The 24,092-nt window shown below is 38.4% G+C and overlaps 3 protein-coding genes across 4 annotated transcripts; 2 read left to right on the top strand and 1 right to left on the bottom strand.

Moving 5' to 3' along the window:
- Nucleotides 1–753: 753 nt before the first annotated feature.
- LOC130104142 (nuclear factor of activated T-cells, cytoplasmic 2) lies at nucleotides 754–11,409 on the bottom strand. Its single transcript, XM_056270573.1, has 10 exons — nucleotides 11,277–11,409; nucleotides 9,842–10,721; nucleotides 8,969–9,137; nucleotides 8,171–8,373; nucleotides 7,135–7,307; nucleotides 6,852–6,992; nucleotides 4,376–4,431; nucleotides 4,162–4,294; nucleotides 3,514–4,068; nucleotides 754–823 (listed from the first exon to the last, which is right to left on the bottom strand). The coding sequence occupies exons 1-10, from the start codon at nucleotides 11,377–11,379 to the stop codon at nucleotides 777–779; spliced, it is 2,460 nt and encodes an 819-aa protein (XP_056126548.1). The 5' UTR covers nucleotides 11,380–11,409; the 3' UTR covers nucleotides 754–776.
- Nucleotides 11,410–20,506: 9,097 nt separating this feature from the next.
- Nucleotides 20,507–21,881, top strand: LOC130104154 (E3 ubiquitin-protein ligase RNF182). Its single transcript, XM_056270604.1, has one exon. It carries the CDS (start codon nucleotides 20,541–20,543, stop codon nucleotides 21,282–21,284), a length of 744 nt encoding a protein of 247 aa, XP_056126579.1. The 5' UTR covers nucleotides 20,507–20,540; the 3' UTR covers nucleotides 21,285–21,881.
- Nucleotides 21,882–22,070: 189 nt separating this feature from the next.
- On the top strand, nucleotides 22,071–23,990 carry zgc:109913 (regulator of G-protein signaling 9-binding protein). 2 transcript variants are annotated; one of them, XM_056270606.1, is made up of 3 exons: nucleotides 22,071–22,703; nucleotides 23,061–23,284; nucleotides 23,479–23,990. In XM_056270606.1, exons 2-3 carry the CDS (start codon nucleotides 23,083–23,085, stop codon nucleotides 23,988–23,990), a joined length of 714 nt encoding a protein of 237 aa, XP_056126581.1. In that variant the 5' UTR covers nucleotides 22,071–22,703; nucleotides 23,061–23,082. The 2 variants fall into 2 exon arrangements, with proteins under 2 accessions (XP_056126581.1, XP_056126580.1); XM_056270605.1 differs by lacking the exon at nucleotides 22,071–22,703 and having other exon boundaries at nucleotides 22,976–23,284.
- Nucleotides 23,991–24,092: the final 102 nt, after the last annotated feature.

Below are 24,092 nucleotides of genomic sequence, written 5' to 3' on the forward strand. Positions count from 1 at the left end.
AATCCTCTTATGTTTTTAAAATAAAAATTATAAATGGATTGTTCCTAGTTGGATTAAGTAAGCATTACAGCATAATGCTATCAATATATAATACGTTACTACTAGATTTATGTTTATAATCTGGCTAATTAAATCTCTTAAATGAGTGATAATCGTCATGATCAAGAGATGCTTGCTACTTAAAAAGGGTTAATAAATGGACAAATGTAGTTATTTGCTGAAGTATTTGATAATTGAATTTAAAACTTTTGTACTTGATAACTCACTTTAAAAAAAAGAATATTTTCATGAATCCACCCCTGATTGGAGCTCTTGGAACATAAATATAAAACCGTTTTGCATTTCCAATATTACATATTACAGAAAAGCATTCATAATGCTCACATAAATTAAGGACATGCAAAAAAAAAAAAAAAAAAAAAACTATTAACTAATCAGCATCCACTTAGCAAATAATGATCTGCCAGATTAGTTTGCATTTTGGTTTGTTTTAACAAATAAAAGTAACAGCCACAGCAACATTTTATTTGAAATGCACATTGATAAATATGTCACACAAGGTTGCTCTTTGATTAAAAACATGATTTGAGAAAATAGGCATTATATATAAACAAAAATAAAACACACTGATATTATGTCTAACGTAAGCTTACTGAAATCATCTTTTTGTGTAGAAATCATAGATATGAAAAACAAGCCATTTAAATAGATATCAATGCCAAGACGTCTTCACCGGCCTGATGCTGTTTCATGAGGATGGAGAGCTGTCTTCCACATTAGAGCTTATTTTTATGAACAAGGTCCCTTCTTATAACAGCATTCACTGCAAGGAAAAATAAAACCATCATTAGTGCGCGCTGTTTGATAAAGTGTGCATTACTATTATAGCATTAATGAAGTGATCAAACCTCTAACACTAAGGATTACACATCGGTTTGTGCTCCAGCTATACTGTATGCTGTTGGGGAGAATTTGCTGTTACTTTACTTTAGTGATGCGCCATTTTCACCTGCCGGCTTTTATCAAGACATTTTTATGAAGGACATGCATCACAGAGAGAGACCTGAATGAATGCAAGGTCGGTGGGACACTGCAGTCTGCGCATCACTGTCACTAACCGTCCACTAGATGGCAGCACAGAGTTTAACCTCATCACTTTATCCGGCTGTGCTTCCTGTTTTTCTGCTGAGGCAAGTTAGTGGGCTAAAAATGGAAAGTTTTCAGTCTAAAATTAGATTAGGGGACACAAGGGGTAGCGTTTACAGGTATAATCAGCTTGAAATAGAAGCTAATGCGTTGGTGGGATGCTTTGTAACACCTACAACATCCACCGCAAATACAAACAAATTGCATCCGTGGTGTGATTTTAAAATGTGGCTCACAATATCAACTATACCAGGCTTTACGTGAATAAACAACACAATTCAAGTGTATTTACGAGTGCTTTTGTGATTGAATGCTATACTAGAGATCAATAGTGTGTCCTGTTTGTCCCTGTGTGTGTGTTTTAGGTCTGCTAGGAGCTCAATATTTAACAGGCTTTGGCAGAACCCGAGGCACTGACCCATATAGTGGCGCCTGATAAGAGTGGCATACATTAGTGGCCTCTGAAATAAACTACTGAATATCTGCTATCAACACACAACAACAGTGACATCCCATATAAAATCCTATATTTAAATGAAAGTTAAAAAGCGATTAAAAATGGTGACAAACTATGGTTCTTAAAAGAAACAGTTCCAGTGTCTGTGAGTGTGAGATAAGACAGTCTATAACTAAAAAAAAAACCATAAAAAATAATTGAAAAGGAAGGTGTTTTGTTTAAGCATGTTGCTATTCGAACTTTGCAAACGTTTGAAGCAAAAAAGTGTTTGAAAATCATTTCAAAAGACAAAGGTACAAGAATGTGTATTAAACAGCTTTAATGAGAGAAAGAACTACAATTCCATGAAGCATTGCAAAAGACAAATTTAAACCAATGGATAAATAAGAAACTACTCAAATATTTCTATATGTTATATATATAGCCTATACATACAGTACCAGTCAAAAGTTTGGAAACATTACTATTTTTAATGTTTCTGAAAGAAGTCTCTTCTGCTCATCAAGCCTGCATTTATTTGATGAAAAATACAGAAAAAACGGTAATATTGTGAAATATGATTACAATTTAAAATAGGCTAATGGTTTTCTTTAAACTTTAAAATATAATTTATTTCTGAATTTTTTCGCATCATTCTGTTTTGAATAAATGCTGAAAAAAGTTGAATACACTTTTTATTGATCAAAGAATACTGAAAAAAGTATCGCAGGTTCCAAAAAATATATTAAACTGCACAATTGTTTCCAACATTGATAATAAATCACCAGATTAGAATGATTTGTGATGATATGACACTGAAGATTGGAGTAATGGCTGGTGAAAATTCAGCGTTTCATCACAGAAATAAATTATATTTTGAAGTATATTAAAATAGATAACATTTAAATTGGAATAATATTTCACGATATTACTGTTTTTTCACCAAATAAATGCAGGCTTGATGAACAGAAGAGACTTCTTTCAAAAACAAATTAATGATGTAATGATTCAATGATTCGAACTTTTGACCGGTACTGTATACCTATATATAATATGCATATTAGTTTGAGAGTGTAGGGAGACTGACTCTGTCATTCACAGCGCTTCATGGGAGTGGATGAGCACTGAATTATTTTTGGGCACGATTTGCCCTTTTCAGTTTTGTGATTGGAGGAGATGTGTCTGCAGAATCATGTGTAATGTAGTTTCTCTCCAGGATTTGAGCTGTTAAACATGCTTATTTAAAAAAAAAAAGCAAATACCATCAGTTAACAATCTCGTAGCTCACAAGTTTGAAAAGTTTATAAGTAATTGTTAAAAATCCATTTCCTTTACGAGAAAATGAGTATGATTTTTACTTCCGGAACATGACTGTAATATTCTAACTGAAGGGTTATAATTGAGCACGTTGTACAGTCAAACCAACATTTATTCAGACACCTTCAAGATTTCTCACATTATCGCAGTTTATTCGCTATAGTTGAGACATTTGTAATAAAATATGACAAGAACTCAGAGTTATCAAATCAGTTGATATTTCACTGGATTTGTCCATCCGTCTGTTAAACTGTCTCACACATGAATTATGTTGAATATCTGTCAGCTGTTAAATTTAACTACACAATTAGATAATACCAGTTTAGCTGTTGTTCAGTCTGTGTGTAAAAAGAGCATTAGCAAGAAACACTTCAGCAAAACACGGTCAGGTCAAAGTGTCTGAATGCATTTTTGGTCCCAAATGTGTATAAATGTATTTGTATAAATAGTCCACTGTATGAAGAATTTTGGGGTATAATATGTCACAGTTGACTTTATTTTGCTATCCTCACTTATAGTATTTTGAACTAAATATCAAAAATGATATCTGGTGTCTGAATAATTTTTGGTTGGACTGTAAATACTGATTGATCAGAGGAATGATGCCCACAAACCATCATCCAGATAGGCCTGATCCAGGTTCTCCTGCTTGATGGTGACTCTGACAGGACTGATGTTCCTCTGGTGCTGTACGGGCAGGTATGTCTGCTGATGGCTTCGGGCCGGTGGGGACCTCCCTGTGGTGGGGGACGCCCTCGAGCCATACGCCTTCTGATGGGCCCCGGCGGAGCACAGCTCGGAGACATCAAGGGTAGGAAATAAGGAGGCGGCCGTTTGGATGCTGTCACCTGCTATGGTGTACGAGTAGGCGTTAGGCACAAACGTAGACAGGGAGGTCACACTGTGTGTGGACCCCATACATGAAGCATGACCCGGGGAGCCAGAGAGAAATCCTGGTATCTGGTAGCGAATGGATGCGTGCTCGAGGTGGTGTTGTGGGACACCAGGATACATGCCAGATTGAGGTCGCTGGTACGGCGAGCCGGTGGGCATCATACAACCGTCTGGAAGATGACAAGAGGGAGGAGAAACGCCCATGATGGGACGCACGGGACAGCCTAACTGTGTGTACTGGTATTCTTCAACCGGCTCTGCTTTAATCTGTGGCACTGGAAAGGAAATCCAAACCATTTGGATCAGTTTTAAAACAAAAAAGCCAGGTAAACTAGATTATCTGATGGTAAAGGAACCGAAGGCTGCACCTGAGAGGGGTGTGTAGGTGAAGTTTTGAGGCTGGCTGCATTTCTTCTTCCCGTTCAACACGTGAAAGCTGACTCTGACTGGGTGGTAGATGTTGGGGTCCCGATATGGAGGGATTTCCAAGAACAGCAGGTTCTGATTGGAACACAACTTACATTAAACTTTTAAACACCATTATTGAAGACCATTGTGTATTATTTTAGTTTGAATGCTTACAGACGTGCTTTTGTCTCTGTAAACATGCGCCTCCGCCTCCCATATCTGTAAGTCAACTAAGACAATAAAACAGCCATTTGAATATAGAAAAAACATGCATGGGAACAATAAATACTTGAAACATCATAGTATCTTCTTTTATTCTTTACGGAAAACATCTATGATTTTAAACAGATCCATATATCCTTAAAAAGGGTGGTTTTACACTAGTTACACTACAAAGATATTAATACTTTTATTTAGCAAGAATGCATTAAATTGGTCGAAGGTGACAGTAAATACATTTATAATGTTACAAAAGATTTCTATGAATGCTGTTCTTTTTAATGTTCTATTCATCAAATATTCCTGATTTTTTTTTTAATCACCGTTCACATAAAAATATGAACTTGTTGTCAACATTGATAATAATCAGAAAGGTTTCTTGAGCAGCAAATCATCATATTAGAGTGATTTCTGAAGGATCATGTGACACTGAAGACTGGAGTAATGATGCTGAAAATTCAGCTTTGATCACAGGAATAAATGACACTTTAAATATATATTCACATAGAAAACAGCTATTTTAAATTGCAATAATATTTCACAATATTAGTGAGCATAAGGGACTTTTTAATGCTAGTGTATTGTTTTTTTATAACTAATTTACATCCGTTCACCTACACACGCCCACTATTTACTGTTCAAAGCCACAACAAATAGCTGGTCCGTGACTTCTACATAAGCGACAGAGAGAAAGTTTCATGCATAGTGGATAAAACTCCCACTCTCCTGCTGTGTGACTTCTGCTCTGCAACCATCACTTTGAGTACAGGAAAGGAAAGAGACTCTGCTTGTAGATGCTATCTGTGCAGAGCAAACCACATCCTCTCGCACCGCACTGCACACCTAAATGGAAAGTGCTGCTAAAATCTTTGCTTGCGTCAGAAAGAGTAGGCAGTGTCTATAAGATGTCAATGTGAGTCACGGCTGATATGTGCTATTGTCCTCATGGTCGTTCTGTGACACTGAGATTTCACTCAGCTGTCACTCAAAATATTCTTGACATTTTGGAACATTTCTGGTGTTTCCCCCAAATCAATCAATTAATTCGATTGAATTTAAATCTTTACTTGGTTTTGCATTTATACATTTTTAATTTAATTGATTTGACTTATTTTCATGCATCTAACTTCGGTAACGCTTCCTTTTACAGTGCAGTACTTACGTGTACTTACAGTGTACTTACCTAGAAAGTACTGGTTAATATAAGGTAAGTACATGGGTTAGGGGTAGGTTCAGGGTCAGGTTCAGGGTTAGTACCGTACCTAGTTATTACCCAGTAATTATAATTACTATAATAAGTACATAGTAAGTACATGGGTAACAGGACTGTAAAAGGAAGCGTTACCCTAACTTCCATATTATGTCAATGTAAGTGTCTTCTGTCCTTTGTAAAACATTGGTTTTAAAAATGCTATATCAAAAATGTTTTACTTGCCTTTATGTAGATTCTCAAATAATATGAAGTTATTAAACTTGCGTGCATAATAATTGTAAAATAATGAGAAAACTATTCAAAGTAGTTTTAGATTGAAAGTTTATCACATCAAAGCGCAGGAGCTGAAAACTTCCCAAAAGTATTTCATATCACCTACCAATAAACATAGTTCTAGAATTAACGTTATGTACAGTGCGTAGGTGTTGGTTGAGGTTTCTGACGTCTTTAAACAATGACAGACAAACTGGCGGGAATATGTGTGTTTATGCAAGCTTTGCAAGGCTTATCTTCTTTTTTTTTTCTCACTCTTGTGTTATTGCAAACGTTGGCCAAACCAGACTGCAATCTACCATACAACCCAGACCTTCATAGCTTCAGCCTGGACCACCGTTTTTCTCAGCATATGCAAAGCACATCAATACGACTTCAAACAAATCATATGTTAATCTTCTCCACAGATGGCTGATAGTGCCTGGAGAAGTCAAATATTAAAAGACTTCTATGTCGATGGTTGGAGCTGCTAACACGCTAAAGCACAAAAATAGTAGTTGAAGGTCTACTTCCACCATTGTAAAGTAGCTATTCATCCATGTAAAATGAGATTAGGATCTCCCTATTTAAATGTATACCTTCACAGATTCGTTTTCACAGAAACTGTAGACATAGTGACGTTTGTGTGTCAGAGATACAGAGTTTAGATGTAGCTGAAAACCTTTTAAATAGCCTATACATAACATGATTTGGATTTGAACACTTAAAAATGTCTTAATGTTATTGCATCAGATAATAGAAAATAAAATCAACAGCCATTTATTTTAGTCTATCATTTAATGCGATAATGTTCAAACATTTTTAAATGTGCCTTAAGTGTCCCAATAATTTTTTGGAGCCAGTGGCGACCTCTCTGCTCTCTAAACACCCACTGAAATATCCATTAATTAACCACAATCAGTAAAAGTGTGACCAACCCTCTCAACGAAAAAGAGTTTTACTCACCATGCGTTTTCTCAAAGAAGATGACTTTGGACTCTGAAGTGAAGTTCTGGCCCCTAAGGATCATCTGCAGTCCACCCAGAACCGAACAGTGGTCCACGTCCTGACGCTCTACCGCTGGATGCTCATGGGCCGACCTTTGAGCTGTAAAACAACCCATGGCATTCATGCATTTAATATTGAAAATATGATGTTTTACTATTTTGCAAGTGCACATTCTGCAAAAACATGCATAAAAATGTATGGTTAAAATAATGAGTTTGAAATGGGAAGTTACAATGCGTACAGCACTCAATAGTCTGTGAGGCCACTTGGAGAGAGAGCCACTGGCCTCCGGGTTGAGGAACGTGGACACGGAAGATCATTCTCACTCGGGTGTTTTTCCGTCCCACATCCGTCTCTCCTTTCTTCAGCTCAATGTCGGCATTTCTCAGTTTCAGGATACCAGCACAGTCAACTCTAACATAGACATAGACTTAGCATGCAAAACTCAAAAAACACTGGATCTTTTATCACGTCCTGTTCATGTTTTATCAATTTTGGTTTCAATTTTTTTTATATTCCAAGAACAGAAACTATCTACTATCCTAAACTAGATATAGTGGAGGCTATTTGTCACTTTTTTCCCCAGAATATTTCTGCAGGTTTATTATTGAAAGTATTTTCTGGTGCATACCATCAGGGTTTGGCTATTGAACATTTCCACCATTGCAACTGGGATGTTTTTACACTATATGGGGTAAGTTGTCATAATAAGAACCTGCATCATGCATGTTATAGGCTATTTAAAACGTTTTCAGCTACATTTAAACAAATATGAAGAATTAAACTGTTCACGATGCAACAAATGTAAAAGCTGCAGAATATATAGCTGAATAAAATTTGTTTCATAATTGACAAATTTTGCAATATCAGCAACACTGTTATAGAACTGAATTTTAATAATGAAACTATTGCCTTCTGTAGAGCTGCTCGTTTCATAACTGATTAACTTTACAGTTACTGAACTGACTTGAGCTAAATAAAGACACTATTGTCTTTTTCGGGTGCTTTACAGCAGAATTTGAATTTGTCTCATATTTCATGAAGTTTGCATAATCGAGATTCTGTTATTTTCCTCTTTATTTCTGTAAAGCTGCCTTAAAACAATCTGTATTGTATAAAGCGCTTTATAGATAAAGGTGAGTTGAGGACACTAGCGTTTGTAGAAGTGTATATTTGACTCAAAACCTCACAGCTTTTTTGAGATACAGAGCTTGAGACAATTTCCACATGTGACAACTAGCCCCGGTCTTCTTTCTTTGCTATCACTATCTTCTTACACAAGTCTCATGTTCTCCTTGGGTTCCAGTGGCAACTCTAGGATTTTGGTTCCGCTCAACATTCGTTCCTGACTGTTGGTGGTGACGGTCTTGCCGGTGATGCGGTGGACCTGGTAGAACGCGTGAGGTCTGAGGTTCCTGTCGTCAGCCGTGCCGATGAAGATCTGCAGAGCCAGCGGCTCCGTCCCGGTGTACCCTCGCAACTGAAACGGTTTATAAACCACAGTTTATATCTACACATGCTTTACACTATTCTAACAATCAAAGGGTGATCTAATATGTGACACAAGATACAAATGTGTGATTGAGGTTGCAAAAAATTCCTGTAACTGGATATTTAAATGCAAATGTTTGCTCGGTGTCTTTAAATCTGCTGATTTTTAGTGTATGCATGAAGTCACAACACTTTTTGTCTTAATTTTCAACAGATATGCATACAAGCTGAGTGAAAGGTTCAGTCAGTGTAGATGATATGACATGTTGGCACAGCGATAGCTAATTTCCCTAAACACCGTACTTCACGCCGTAACAGGGAAACAACGTCACCACAATCATTGCATTATCTCTATCTGTCTCCCCCTCGTTTGTCTCATCAAGCTCTTCACTGACAGCCATCTCAGTTTCAAGTCTTTAAATCGCTCACACAACCGTTTGTGCACATTTTCACACGCAGCGATTCTCAAGAATTGTCATATTCACATCACTCCCCACGCGTCCTTAAAGAGACAAACAAAAACAACCTTTCCGCCCTCCCACGGCTTTGCTTCTTCTAAATACACAGCCCTGTCCTCATTTTACCTGAACGACAGGATGGCCTCCGGCTGATGCTTTGACGGCCCCTCGGCTGCCCTCGGTCTCGTAGTGGGCCCTGTGATGTTGTCTGGGTTGAACCTCTATCCTGAGCTCATACTGTTCACTGCTGCTGGGAAGAGGCCAGTCCATCGCAGGCAACGCAGCCACTGGCATACTGGGAGATGAGATACTGTTAAGTCAATCACAATAACCATCACAGATCACTTATTTACTCACTTAATAATAAGCAGGAGGATCTGGGAATAAAAATCCATTTGGGCCAGGACTGTAGATGTGCACACTTTTTAATCTTTGCACTATTCTGGTTTACTTTGAAAATCTGTTTTTTCCAAATGAAACTTATTGCTCAAAGGTTGCTCTTTCAGAGCTCAGGCTCAAGACTTTGTCTCTCCCAAACTGTATTAGAAGAAATTAAAACAGACACAATGATAAACTAGTCATGCAGTAAGAGTATGAATATGGATAGCAGCTCAGCTCCATTAATATTTGGAGAATTTGATTAGAAATGCTTGAGTTTATATTGAGATTGCTGACTTTTGATATTTTGATAAATCTGAGTACAATTTGAGATATTTTTGAGATTCTAGAAGAGACAAGTGTAAAACTGAGGCCTTTTTTTAAATTCGAAATTTGAGAAACCAAAAGTCTCCAATATGACTCTCCATTTAATATCATTGCTGCCCGGAGAAATAACAGATGTATTGGGAAATCTCATTTCCCATGTGTTGTGGTGCTGGTTATAATCAGTTGATTGAGTTTTTCCTCATTTATAAGTGGATAAAGGCATCTGCTAAATGAATAAATGCAAGACTGTTGCTTTGTCACTGACTGATTGGTTATTGATCGGTTATTTCATACCTACAAACCCCTGGGAGAGCCTGACTGGACCAGTTGGGAGGCATGAAATAGCACGATTCCATAGTGAATTCTTTTTTCACTTCCGTCATGGTTGGGAACAGGCTCGCCTGGCTTTCCGTGTAGACAGAATACTCTAGATTTGGTCTGACGATCTTAGTAGGGATCGGTTTAGTCAAGCTGCTGAGGTTGTTCAAGGAATCCTCCAAGTTGGCCAGTGGATAGAACTCGGTGGGCTCGTCTCGGACAAAATGGAGGTTTTGAGTCTGAACGTAGGTGCGCTTCCCCTGTGGAGAAGCCGAGCGAGAACGTGGAGAGGATGAGCGGCGGTCCAGGACGGTGTCTTCTGTGATGCTGGTGCGAGGAGACGTGTTGGGAGAACCTGAGGCTTGGATGGCCTGCATCATCGGGCAAAGATCGGCTTCAGTCACTCCGGCCAGACTTCCTTCACCAGCTCCGGGAGAGATGCATGGAGAGTATGTTCCTGGAGAATAGCCATCTGAATGCCAGCTAGTAGAGGACGTGCTACTAGCCGGACTGAGGCATTGGTTCTCCCTGTAGGGCATGTCGTACCCTGGAACTGTGAGCATGGGCCGATTGATGTTCACAGGGTTGGTGAGGACATGGTCATGGTGGTGCAGGTCAGGGCAGGTGATCTCAATTCTCGGGCGGTTGCCTTGGATGGCTCCAGGGTGGGCGGCAAGCAAAGAGGAGTGATCGAGAGACTGTCTGAGATCAGATTGCTCGTAAGTGAGAAGGTCATTGGTGGGGAAATGGTTGGAAAGCTGGGACATGGTCTCTTCACTGTAAAGTGAAGGGTCTTGATAAATGCATGGGGAAGTTTGATTGGTGCCATGGTTGGAGGGGACGCCAGAGTCATCAGCTACAAAAAAACAAACAAACGGGAAAACACATTATTAGTCATTTCACCATGTTTTAGCTGTGTGTATATACATTATAACCAACATTTAGAATAGAAAATTCTAAACGTTTCCTGTAAACTAGTAGGCTCTTCTTTACTAATACTTGAAAACAAAACAGTTAAGCTGCAGCGAAAGTTTCCACTACATCTTTGGTTTCACATAATGTGTGTAACCCACTTTTGAACCCAATGCATCTTCTACTCCAATTTAAAACGGAAATGCAAAATGTTACCGTAAATGTTACAATAGTATGACGGTAATATTTTATTCGTTGAATTACCTTGGAGTATCATTGTATGTGGTAATCTTTCAGCACCATAGTAACGTTATGATAAAGTATCACTACTGTACCATATTACTATTTTTGTAAGATAAATGACTAATACAAAGACAATTATTTGCTTTGTATATAATTAAAATAATTAGGCTAAGTTATAAGAAGATAGGGAAAATAATTGTTATGGGAGGAAAGGTCTAAATCAAATTATGATTAAGAATTAGTGATATTCACTAACCTTGGTCATCTGGAGGTAAGTCTCCGCCAGGTTGATTGTAAAATAAAAGTAATGGAAAGTCCTGTTCTTCTTGACCGTCGATATTTTCGTATAAATTACTCATTGGATAAGTTTTCAAACCAACGCCCCCTAAAAAAAAAAAAATTATTTGAAAAAGTAGAAAAAACGAAAAGGTTGCAATTAATCAATTCCACGATAGTTTCCGCGAAATAAAACCGGTTATAGCGATAGTTACGCTAGTTTCTAAGGCAACGGAACGAACTGTCAGTCAGCCGCGCTCGCGCTCTACTGATGATTCGATTGCTCGTGAGAGCGCGAGAGATGCTGAACAGCTTCCTGTTAGAAAAGAAACTCCCTCAGAAACCTCTGCGACCGAAACTAAGTCTAAGAATAAACCAAAAATATAGCCTATACGATTTATTTGGTCAGAATGTTATAGAAAATGGTTCTTAGAGATGCAGAACACTCTAATAAGTGTAAATAAATTAAAGAGTTGTGCATCTAATTCATGTGTAAAGTAAAACGTATTTTGACTCTCGGTTATGCTTTCATTGTGCTACTTGTTTACAAGAACGAATGCATGTATCGTTTGAATTACGATTTGGGCCTTTATGATTTAGGTTAACCTGAATACAGGTTTACAGGTATAGTCTATTGGAATAAATCGATTATCCTGAGATCTATTCTCTGCCAGACTCTTAAAGGCGCCGCACGGATATTTTTAGAATGGCAGATGCAAATGATAGGAGTCTTTGTTTTTACAGTGATTCATTCCTGCCGTTTACACCTGTCCATCCTCATGCCACCTTATGGGTTCTTTAGCAACAACAATGGCTCCATCTACTGGACTGCCATTTGAAAGGGTATTTTTCATCAAAATGAGTACTTGATATGGGATTTCAAGCAGTGACAGCAGTGTGGCAGATAGGCTAGTACACACTGCATCTAAAACACATCCCACTGCACTGCATGAGAAAGTGTAGGGGGGGAATGTAACACTTTTTGCATTTCCTTGAGTTTCTCAGAGACTGTGTATTGGAAAGCCAAAATGTGATACAATATACCCATATCTCTTATAGCCACACACACACACACACACACACACACACACACACACACACACACACACACACACACTGCTGCAACATGTGATAAAGTTCAATTTATACTTGAATAGACAAAGTCAAATGTTGCAATAGACCCCATAAGGAGAGGGTTGCACTTGCAACATTCGTTAAAATGTAATAAAGACATACATCATTTTCAAATGTATTTATTTTACTTGGGCACAAGGGTCTTCACTAAGTTACATTTGCTATATAAAGACAAAGACTAGTAAAAGGGGGAAAACATGGTCAAGTAACAAGTCAGGGTTTTGGTAAATTCTTACAATACATTTGAACTACAATAATATTTTTTAAATCAAAATCAACACACTGAAATGTTACATTTCTGCTCCTGTGAAAGCTGACTGAACTGTGTGTTTAAGTGAATGTTGGAATATATTCTTGCAAGGTCATGTGGCAAATGTCAGTCTTTTGTTTTGCCTCAGACGTCAGTGCCCTGCCTTTATGTTTCACTATATTTGCTGTTAACATCGGAACAGAGGGACACCCCTTTGTTGTACCTTGTGGCATACTGAAAACACAGAACAGATCAAATATGCCTAGTCAGATTTTTACTTAAAAACTGTTTACTTAAAAAAGGGGAGATAACTTAATATTAAAAGGGTTTCTTTACATAAAATTGTAATTTTGTAATGTTATGACATGGTTTTACATCAATGTTTTGACAAGGGACAGTTGCAACAGCCATGAACTTGCTATAGCTACACAATAGTTTTGTGACACACTAGCTTTGCCCTTTAGAAGGTTTGCCATTAAAATGATGTGACTTTACATGCTTCAAGCAAACAGTTTAGACAGTATGACAAAAAAAAAAAATCTGATTATAATTTTTTTTTTTTTTTTTTTTTTTTACTTGGTCACCATTTATCCAGGGGAGTTGGGTGCGGTTCTTACCCCTCTTTTAATATTTGATAACACACTGGGGGATGCATCATCATCCTGCACATGCTAAACTTAAATCTAAATATGTTACAGTTTAAAAGTAAATGCACATTGCTCTTAAGGGGGGCATCTTCCCCCATGTTGCCCTATGCATTTTATAATAGGTTGTTAATCTGTTGTTTTTGCTGTGTCATCCGCCATGTTAACTGATTCAATAAGTGTTACTGCCAGGGGTGTTACTGGTTCCCAAGTGTGTAACACTGACAAAAGAGCATGCCACATCATGCCACACACAATGACACATTAATAAGATGCATTTCTTTAAATCCTGCTGTTGTGACCTTGCATGAAATTAGAAAAAAAAAAAAAAACAGTAAGAAAACACATTAATTAGTAGCTAATATAGCACAGAAGATTTAATATGTGCTTGATGAGTATTTTAAAAATAATAATTTTAGACTGATCTATTCGCGTCAAAGTAGCCCGTCTTCCCAGTGCAGCGCTCACGTGCGTCCGGTAAAGAGAAAGTCAAACGCGTTAGTTCAGTGAGTGGACACCGGTCGGAGCGCGCGCTGGCTCCTGTTGCCACAGCAACCACTGAGGAGAAATCTGTGCAGCTTCTGAATCCGTAGCATTACCGCAATGAGGGGGATGTAGCAGTTGTGCTCGGACAGATGGGACCTCAAGATTGACTGTGACTCACCACAAAGCGAAGAGAAAAATAAAATGTGGCGGTAATGGACGACTGTTATATCAGACTGGAGGGACGACGCTTTAAACGACGAGCCGCAATCAGGACCTGAGGGTGAGTGTCATTGCGATAACTGCGGATTATAAACGCGTACAGCTTATTATATAAACCGTGATTCTGTTCGTTAAATTATGAATATGCATCAAATGTTTATATGGGTTTTCAACCGTAATCACGTTTCCACGCGACGCATTCGAAGGACATTTTTTACGACGCCCGCCGAAACGCGACTTTTTTCAAAGGCAAACGTGTGACAAATTTGTTTTAATAATTAACTACATTTATCCGAGCTGTCATTTAAATATTAAAACGACGAATGAGTTAGAAAAGCGATGCAAAATGGGCAATAACAATGTAAAATCGGCAATAACAAAACATTATAGTAACCTATACACAGCGACAGATAGCGTTATCTATGTGATTAGCTTACTTGTGTTTGTTTATTGCAAAAAAACCCCTAAAACTAGAGACGTTATCCAATATCAGTATGCTGTTGTTCTGTTGATCTAATACAATTCACGATATAAAAATACTTGTTGGACCAGCGATGAACATTATAGTAGCTAAATAAATATATTTGAATCATGCAAAGTAATTGGTGAGACTTTTGAAATCTTATTAGTTCGCTTGATTTTATGAAACATTATATTACTTTAATGGTTTTATAAACAGCTGATGTAATTTAAGGTAATTTGCATAGGTTTTCCTATTAAAATGATTGGCTCAATGACAAATGCACTGTACAAATCTCTCATAAGTCTTGATATTTTAACTGATAGACTCTAAAATTGTTCAAAATATTTCTCCCATCTTAATACGAGTCCGTACCCAAAAATAATTAGACTCTAAAATTGTTCATAAAATTTCTCCCATCTGAATACGAGTCTGTACCCAAAAATAATGAATAAAATAATTAGGCTAAATGCCTATTTCTTTGATGAATTGTTTGAATGATTTAAAGAGGTATTGTATTGAGTACATGATATCTAGCTGTATCAGACTCCTCACTAATGAACTGTGACTACAGTCATCGGGAGAACTAAGAGGGGAGAGAAAGAGTCTTAGCATGTTATATAATGTCTGATGTGGAGGATGAATAGTAATTACCTCACTGAAAAAGCCTCTCGAACGCCATCATTAATAGAGTCTGCCACTTTAAAGAGTCAGTTCTAGATGCAAGACACAAACATATTATTAAAACTATAGCCTAATACATGCTTAAGAGCAACATAATTGTCTAAAAGGATTCAATTCTTGCTTTCACAAAGAACATGTGAGAGTGTGCAAAAGATGGAACGATTCTAAGTGCTTTGCACCTCAAAACCCAGATTATACTTATTTATAGCAACAGTGTTCAGACCTGGCAATGTTCCTGATTGCAAAAAGGCACGTCTTAGCAAAACCCAACGGTCACTTGAGAACAGGTTGATCTTTACGACTTTTTGTTGATGTTTTTCAGTGGTTTTTGCCAGTGGCCGGCATTACAAAATATCTCTTCAAAATCTGGGCCCACATGTAGATGTACCCCTTCCTCCAGGACTCAGAAAGAGTCACTCGTCTAAACTAGGCCACTGGTTACCTGTGTGGGATTTAAACCTGCGCTTAAGGGAATTGAATGGCTAACTCGCATGTGAAATCACCACTGAGCTGTCACACAAAATTAGGAACAACTACTACAAAAAAATGTAGAGAGCTTTCTACATTGGCACAGTCACAAAAGGAAATTTGCTTCAAAATATACCAGCTATCTATAACAAAAAAGTAAATAGATAAGATATGGTTGCACAATATACTAATAGCATCTCTTCTAACGTGTTGAACAGATCTGAAATGTATCGGTAATGCTTCTATAGTAGTTTATCTTTATCACAATCTGATATCCTTCCGTTCAGTTGTCAAGACAAGGGTACATTTAGTGCTGATGTCCGGATGGCTCCGCTGGGTGCAATGAGTTGCTGTCAGTCTTGGCATAAATTAAATTACTGGTCAACATGAATTGATATAAGAGATTCATTTACCTGTATTGTGCAATCTCTTTAGTTTTGCACAGAAATCAAACATTGCTTGCTCATTCCTGTCAAGATGTTGAACTCGGTGCCAAAATTAAGATAATTTTTTTACACTTTCACCCAATTGGCTTTCTTTATACATATCCCAGGTCTCATTTTGCAGTTCACATTGTATATATATATATATATATATATATATATAAATGTTTCCATAATCCTATTAAACTAATTTCAGCTGATAAAATATGGGCCAGATACCTATTGTTATTACTGTTGTAATGCAGCCTTTCTAAAATCTTGCCAATAGTTAACAGTAATTTAATGCTTGTAACGGAAAGATAGCAAATAACAATAAAAATGAAGACCATTGATGCATGAAGAGACGCTCTTGAGGATGAACTTGACCTTTAGCCTCATCAAATGTGTGCCAGTGGTGTTTCAGAAAGGGATCCTTTTGGATGAAATGGATAGAAGTCCAATCCTACATTTTTTTCCTCATTAAATACCTTGAAAAAACACCAGATTACATAAATACATTAAGTTTTGGATGCCATTTGTGTTGATTCTACATCTAGTACTGGTAGTGCATATTGTTGCTTTTTGTGTTGATGATTTTATAACTCTCCTAATTCTGCCAGTTTTAGATCAGTCCTTTGCCTGGAGATCATTACCTTCCTGCAGAATTTAGTTTCAGCCCTTTTTTTACCCGCCTGTAATTCTCAAGCATCAGTTACACATCTAATGTGTATTTCTTTGCACTAGCGTAAAAAACCTTCCTGTCTTGGTCGTAATTACCATAAATTAGAGATTACAACACGTGACGTTCCACTCAAAGCTGTTCACGTTGTCGGACTGACAATCAACGCTTTCAACACCTGAATGAATCTTCAACCGTCAGGTTAGTTAAACATTCATGACTTGCTTAATATGAATTTTAATGCATCTGAAAAGAAGAAACAGATGGGTGTACTACTCTTGTTAATTTCTAGGCCACATGTAGTTATGCCCTTTTATTGTTTGCCATTAAATAGGCTTTATCGGCATATCTAATCTAACTGAACTACTTCAGTCATCTTTGGTTAGTAAACATTGGTTGTCAGCCTGGAATCACCCGTTTGACTTTAATGCCTGATCAGTGATACTTAACATAGGCTCTAAATTCAGAGCTTCATTATCATCTTTTTTTTTTTTTAATCCCATTTAAACTAAACATGAAGTTGTTATATACTCTAGAGATTGCACTTAATTAAAATAGCTGAAAATAAAGGATTATATGTTCCAACTAACATTTAAAATAGGCAGCATTTCAGAAGGGCTGCATGCTCCTCAAAAGGCTGACGTAAACATTGGAGCCGGCAGGTGAGCTGGTATTATTTATGTAACCCACAGCACCGGGACACAGATGGTGTTTTCCTGTGAACGCCCTTTGCATCTTTATTTCCGCTGCTCACACGGCCTACACACAGACGCAATCATCTCCTGTCGTTACTGGCACTACAGGTCACCAAAGCAAAATGATGACAAACACCAACTGATACTTTTCATCATTTTCACTATTCAAATTCAGTTATTTTAGAAACCCGACACTCAGACATCCTGAACAGACAATGATTTAAACAGATAGAAATTGATTTTTCATTACAGACCTCAGGATTGAGAGTTAATCTCCCAAATGTCAATTTCACCCCCCAAAAAAAGAAATAACATTTTTGCATAAAGACAATTAAGCCTATTTTAGGACCTAGAGGATTTTTTTTAATTCTGACATTATTATCATGACAATTAAGCAATTTTTTTCTGTTTTTTTTCCCACCCTCTCATAATTGGTATCACTTGAGTCAAGGAGGTTCTTATTATTTTTTAAGAGTTCCCATTATTATTTATGGTCATTTTATTACTGTAATGCTGCAGTGATTTTTATTTAAATAAATATGAAGGCAGTACAAAAAATACTGCCATGATATACACTGCCCGGCCAAAATAATAATAATTGCTGTTTGGTTTTAAATAGGCAAATGCTTAAAAGTCTATGATTGGATCTGATGGAAATAAATGTTGTGATGTTATTTCCATCAAGAGGTGCATCAGTTTTTGGTCAAGGTCTTGTATTGACAATGCAAGAGTCCAGCACTCTGTAAAGTCTCCTCCAGCACATCCCAAACACTTTCATTGAATTTAAAGTCTGTCCCAATTTATGTGTGAAAATGATTCTTCATGCTCCTCACAACCATTCTTTCACAATCTGAGCCTGATGCATCTTGACATTGTCATCCTGGAATATGGCCATGATGTGTCTTCCTATATGGTTGTTTAAGAAATGAAAAGCTACACACTCCATCAATTAGGGTTCGAAGAACTATATAATATGCTAGAAACATAATAATCACTGCAATATTAATCTAATCAGACTCTTAAGCATTTGCCTATTTAAATCCAAACAGCAAATTTTTATAAATATAATATTTCTTATTTCTTTAATACCACTCTGACATGTTTGTGAAAGACGTGTTCTATAAATGGAAGCATTAACTAATTTAGGCAGATGCATATGCTTGCCATTTCAGGCTGGACGCACTCGCTTTTCTTGCCAATGTTTATTTTAAAGCCAACATTATCATAAGTGCAGATCCAGCCCCTGAATTTCAGCCTCACACAAATTGCATTTAAAAATAGCACATTACTAATCTGAATAAGAACCTTTATTTACAAGCCACTTGAAAACTGCAGCCGTGACCCAAGTATAACGCAGTTAACATATTCCACTGCAAAGGCATTGATTACTCAGCTAAATGTAGATGTGCCCTTAGCATGTATTGACTCGCTGCCGTTTTAATGGCAAATAAATTCAGCGTTCTTTTAACCTTCACTCCTCTTACTTCATCTTGGATGTCATGTTTGACCCACTGGCTTTTATTCAACAGTGTCTTCTGCCATTTCTGTTACCTATCTGAAGAACCCTTAGAGACAAGCTGCCATATAATGTCAAAGTCATAATTTCAGTGCATCTCTGTGTCCTCGACCGTTTGGACATGAGTGTGTGACAGTCCTTATCACAGTCATCAAGGTTGGGGGGGGGGTCCTGTATCCTCTAGCGCCGTACACATGCTATTTATAGACCGGCTTCAAATTCTAACTACCTGCGCTTTGAGACATGGAAAGAGAGATGGAGAAAAAAAAACCCAATGAAATGTTTCGTTGTGGGAAATTAAATTTGCATGTTCGCCACGCTCTTGTTATGTTAGACTCCACTTGCATCACTTGTTTGCCTCTCATTGTCAGATTGGAGTAAGTCACGTCCACAGGGAATCAGGAAATACAGGAGCTAATTACGTATATCAACTTTATACGCCCTCCGTCAGCCTTCGCTCGAATGGTTTCGACACACCTACGCTTGGCGAGCATCTCCTTTAAACGTCCCATCTGATCAATAAAACATCTAGGAATATGTAACCAAATAGCTGGGGTTCAAGTTTAAGTCATTTTCATTAAAAAAATCCATGATCAATGATCAACCATAAATCTGAATACTGGAAAGGACAACTATAACTGTTTTTTGAGGGCAGTGTGCATGTTCACACACGCCCACCCCTATGTTGACACTTTTATACGCCTGATAGGAAGGGCTTGATGAATATAAGGGGGTTTTAGCAGTGCTGGCTCAATGACATTACAGGGGTTTTACTCACAAAAGGTAAGTCTAGGTGTCAAGCTATTCCGCCACGTTCTTCATTTCTGCTGCAAAGTGTTAACATAAATTTTGATGTTTTTGAAACAACTGCATTCTTATTGTATCTAGGTAACGCCTCTGTCTCTTCTGCTTTTTTGCAGAATGAACAAAGATTTTCAAGAACTCCAAGGACAATATGAAATTTCATAGTTGAAGGTCATAATCAAGTGTGGCCAATATTGAAAGAAAATATCAGTTTTCAGGATGATTCTGCTGACTTTATCTGAAACTGCGATTCTTCCACCTCATTCCAGAATCAACTATGGATAACAACACAAATATATGCACTTTGCCCAGACTCTGATTTCACAGGAATTGGCAGACGCTTAACAAGCCCTGCTATGGAATATATTTTGGACCTCTCTGGTGTCAACTATATTTATTTATCTTTTGTCTTTCTCTAAAAAAAGGCTGGAAAAACCCACGCACGTTTCTGAATTGCATGCGAACAGTGAATGAAGATACTCATTTAGCATGCACTGAATTTCTGTATTGTATGTATCTCTAGCTTGTCATAAATATATCAGGGTGTCATATCATGGACATGTACACTGTGTTAAGCTTTCTGTTCGGACCTCTAATAAGCATTATGTGCTGCAAGGTCTTGTAAAAGTTCATTTAAGCAATGCTTTTTGGTGAAAAACAAACACAAAGCAGAAAAACAAAGGCAACCAAGGACTCTGCTCAGGTGCTGCTTCTACAGCGCACTAAAATCTGCTTAATTTGAACATTCGCACCTGGTTCACACCTGGCGCTTCATCTCTCAGGATGAGCCTGAAGTCCGACTCAGAGACCGAGAGCTCCCAGGCGCCTGTGATTTACACAGTAGAGGAACTGGAGTGCAAGATCTGCTACAATCGCTTTGACACCCGGGCCCGCAAGCCCAAGGTGTTGAGCTGCCTGCACCGCGTCTGTGCCAAATGTCTCAAGAAGATGGTGGAGCTGGACTCTTCTCCGAGCATCATCAGCTGCCCCTTCTGTCGCCACGAGACTCACGTCCCTGACGAGGAGATCTGGCTTCTTCAAGACGACAGCAACATTCTGGCCATTCTGACTTACCAGGACCGGGCTCGTAAGAGTGGTACCGTACCCAGCGGTGAGGTCCTTTTGACGCCCAACAGCCTGAGTGGAGGAGAGCAGGCCCACAGCTCCTCTGATTGCCTCGTCATCACAATCATGGAAGTCCCTGGAGAGTCTCAGCCCTCCGAATCTATGAGCATGCTGAACATGGTGCGCTTGTATCGGCCAGCCAGTTTGGACTCCTTGCCTTGCCACCTGCCCGTGCAGAAATGTCGGGCTTGGACGTCCCGTTCGGTTCCCCGCTTTCTGATGGGTTTCCTCTGCCTGGTGTACTTCAGCTCGCTGCCACTGGGGATCTACTTGCTGATGATCCAGCAGCTCACGATGGGAGTGATCCTGGTCAGCTTGGTGCCCTCCACCCTGGTCCTTTGCATATTCTATGGCTTCTGCCAATGTCTGTGCCACGAGATCATGGAGGCCATCGCCACATAGCACCCTACGATCATCAGGCTGATACTAGCAAGACCTGTAAAAGAACAAAAGCCAAATGACTGATGTATATCTGTTAATCCCAGACACCACATTTTTCCCACCCCACCTCACTATACCAGCATCTACCAGTGAACTCCTTGTAAATCACCTCACATTTTATGCAGGGCCAACTATACTTGTCTTTAGCAGCTAAAGCTTGATTACCAACGCAAGCTGCGGGTATTGATTTTGGACTGCATCAGAACGCTGTGGTTTTGTATCACGTCTAGCTCACCCAATGGGTCTTCAACAACTGTGATATAATTAACACGCAACAGAGAATGAAGTCCTTCCACACTTTATGGAAACAACCACAGGATGTGTTTAATAATTCTAGATGAATTTGTTCATTTTCTGTTATCTATCTGTGGTATAATTTTAATCATTGTCTCAATGTTCTCGTTGAAGTTCCTAGTTGCCTTTGTAAGGCATGTCAATGGCCAAGCTGTAATGTATATGTAAAATAAGTGATTTTGTGTTTGTCATTGCTATGAGAATGAACAAATACTTTAAAGCCACCTGTTAGATATTCAATAAAGATTCTTCCATATCTAACTCAATTATAGATAAAACTTATCAAGTGCACTTACCATACTTGAAGACTGCTAGATTATAGTTCTGGAAAAGACAAGAAAAGGATACATTCCTTTTGCAACTGACCTCCTAAAATATAATAGCCATTGATAAACCATGGGTTATATACGAGGAATACCCTCCTACATCACAATTTTGAGTGTGAAGCAGATTATAATTATGACTAAGGAATTATGAGTGCCTATTACAGCTTTGCTGTTTTGCTAACTGAATGAACTAATATTCTTGTGTTGCTCAGGAGACTTAACCCATGGGAGCGTACGTGTTGGATCAAGCGACACACAGCTCTCAAACAAGCCCAAGTAATCACAAGAGAGTCAATAAAGGATCCCCGTCTGTTCCTCCACAATACAATACACTCTCCCTGTGGACAATTAACTTCACAGAAACCATTGTGCACAGCACACACATTATCACACACACATATATATACACAGACAACCGCACATAGAGAGTCAGTATGCATGGATCTCTTGATCTCAAATCTTGTCCTCCCAATGCTGTATGTTTTTTTTTTCTGAAAAAGAAAGATCTCTTGACATAATCTACAGCGCAAGGTATTCTGGGAGCATGGACTGCAAGGTTTGGGCCTAATTTTAACAAGTGTCCCTGAAGACCGGCCTCTATAAAAGCTTTGGAAAAAGTAAGGTGAGCATACGAATACAAGGAGGTTGGCAGAAGTGTCTCAAACGGATGTAATCGCACTGAAAAACAGGACTGTCAAAACAGCTTGCAAGTTTCAGAGGGCTATGAAATCACACGGATATCTTTGAGGCTCAGTTAACTGTAAGTGGCTTTTTTTTTTTCAGTAAAATGTTTGGTGTACAAATGCAAACACATGTAACCTTTAGTCTGAACTTATATCAAAATGATATTAGAAATAAGGTAAAATAAGAACTATACTTTGGTTTTAAAACGAGGCACAAGTTTGCAATGAAAGCTAAATAATTTATGAGTGTAAAAAGATATGGTTATGGTCTATTCATTTGACTTAGATTAGAAAAAGTAAACAAAAATTCATACATTTAGTTCAGACAAAAAGTATGCCAATTTATCATTCAAATTATTTTAGTTAAGAATTGGCCAGACCCATTCTGAGATTGTAAGACCAACAATAACTCTTTAATATTCTGCCAAGTTTAGGTTGGTCACAACACAAGTGGTAATGAATCGCTGGCGGCAGTCAGTGGTGGAGATCCAAACCAGAAAGAGGCAGGTGAATGAAAGTGAACGGGCACATGCCGCCCTGAGTAAAGTGACAGCCTGCTTCCAGCAAATGGCAACCTCCTTGGGGAGCAACATTGACGGGAGCTTCCTTAGAGAGGAGCTGGATGAAACCAGGATAGTAGCTCATAAAATATGCTCAGGTAAGACAGGACAAGCAGAAACAAAAAGACAAGGAGTACAAGTACTTAAAAAATAAAAGGCAATCAGTTTGGTGACGCTAGCGGTGCAGAAATTTCACATTCTCCTTTCAGTATTTTTCTGCACATCAGCTGGCCATATTCAATTACGCCACATTCAAACTGTCGAGAGTTGACTTGATCGACTCATGTTTCAGGGCTTCACCGGAGGCTGCTAGCTCTGCTGACAGAAATGGAGCAAGGACAAGAGGACAAAGAACAGGTTGAACGACTTTGGGCGATCTTCTTGTCCAGCTTGGAAAACTTCCAGCAGGACCTAAAGAAGGTCAGAGCCTTGCAAGAGATATTCCCCCTCACCCAGCGCAAAGATCGACAAGCCCTTGTCAACACAGGTTATGCAGGTGGAACTTCAGAAGTCGCAGCTCGAGCAGCGATGGTGCAGACGCCATGGTTATCAATAGAGGAGACGGAAAGACCAGACCTGAAGACCCACATAAAGGAGATTGACGTTCAGCTTGAAGAAATGTTCCAGAGAGTTAACGTGCCACTGTGGTCTATTGAACCCACACAAGAAGCTGATGGTGGGCAAGAAGAGGATGAAAGTTTGGAGGACATGATGGAAGTGGAGGTGGTGTCTCAAAATAATATATCAGGTTGTTGCCAGCACCACAACTGCAAAGTAGGCTGTCTACTATGTCTACTCAGCTAAGTTAAGGAACTGGGTGAACAAAGTTTTGAAATTGAGACGTGAATTCTGCAATAACAGATTAAATTGTTAACCATCATACCCTGTAAACCCTTCAATTTGATC

The sequence above is a fragment of the Rhinichthys klamathensis genome, unplaced genomic scaffold (genome assembly GCF_029890125.1).
Source record: "Rhinichthys klamathensis goyatoka isolate OS25496 unplaced genomic scaffold, OSU_Roscu_1.1 h1tg000303l_1, whole genome shotgun sequence".
Classification (NCBI taxonomy): domain Eukaryota; kingdom Metazoa; phylum Chordata; class Actinopteri; order Cypriniformes; family Leuciscidae; genus Rhinichthys; species Rhinichthys klamathensis.

Bases quoted from the DNA above. Each gene is read 5' to 3' on its own strand.
- zgc:109913 (XM_056270606.1), top strand. From the start codon at position 23,083: ATGAATCGCTGGCGGCAGTCAGTGGTGGAGATCCAAACCAGAAAGAGG. The intron at 23,285-23,478 runs GTAAGACAGGAC...CTCATGTTTCAG, and splicing joins AGCTCATAAAATATGCTCAG to GGCTTCACCGGAGGCTGCTA.
- LOC130104142 (XM_056270573.1), bottom strand. From the start codon at position 11,379: ATGAGTAATTTATACGAAAATATCGACGGTCAAGAAGAACAGGACTTT. The intron at 9,138-9,841 runs GTATGAAATAAC...CTCATCTCCCAG, and splicing joins GCTCTCCCAGGGGTTTGTAG to TATGCCAGTGGCTGCGTTGC. The intron at 4,295-4,375 runs GTAAGCATTCAA...TGTTCCAATCAG, and splicing joins ACAGAGACAAAAGCACGTCT to AACCTGCTGTTCTTGGAAAT.
- LOC130104154 (XM_056270604.1), top strand. From the start codon at position 20,541: ATGAGCCTGAAGTCCGACTCAGAGACCGAGAGCTCCCAGGCGCCTGTG.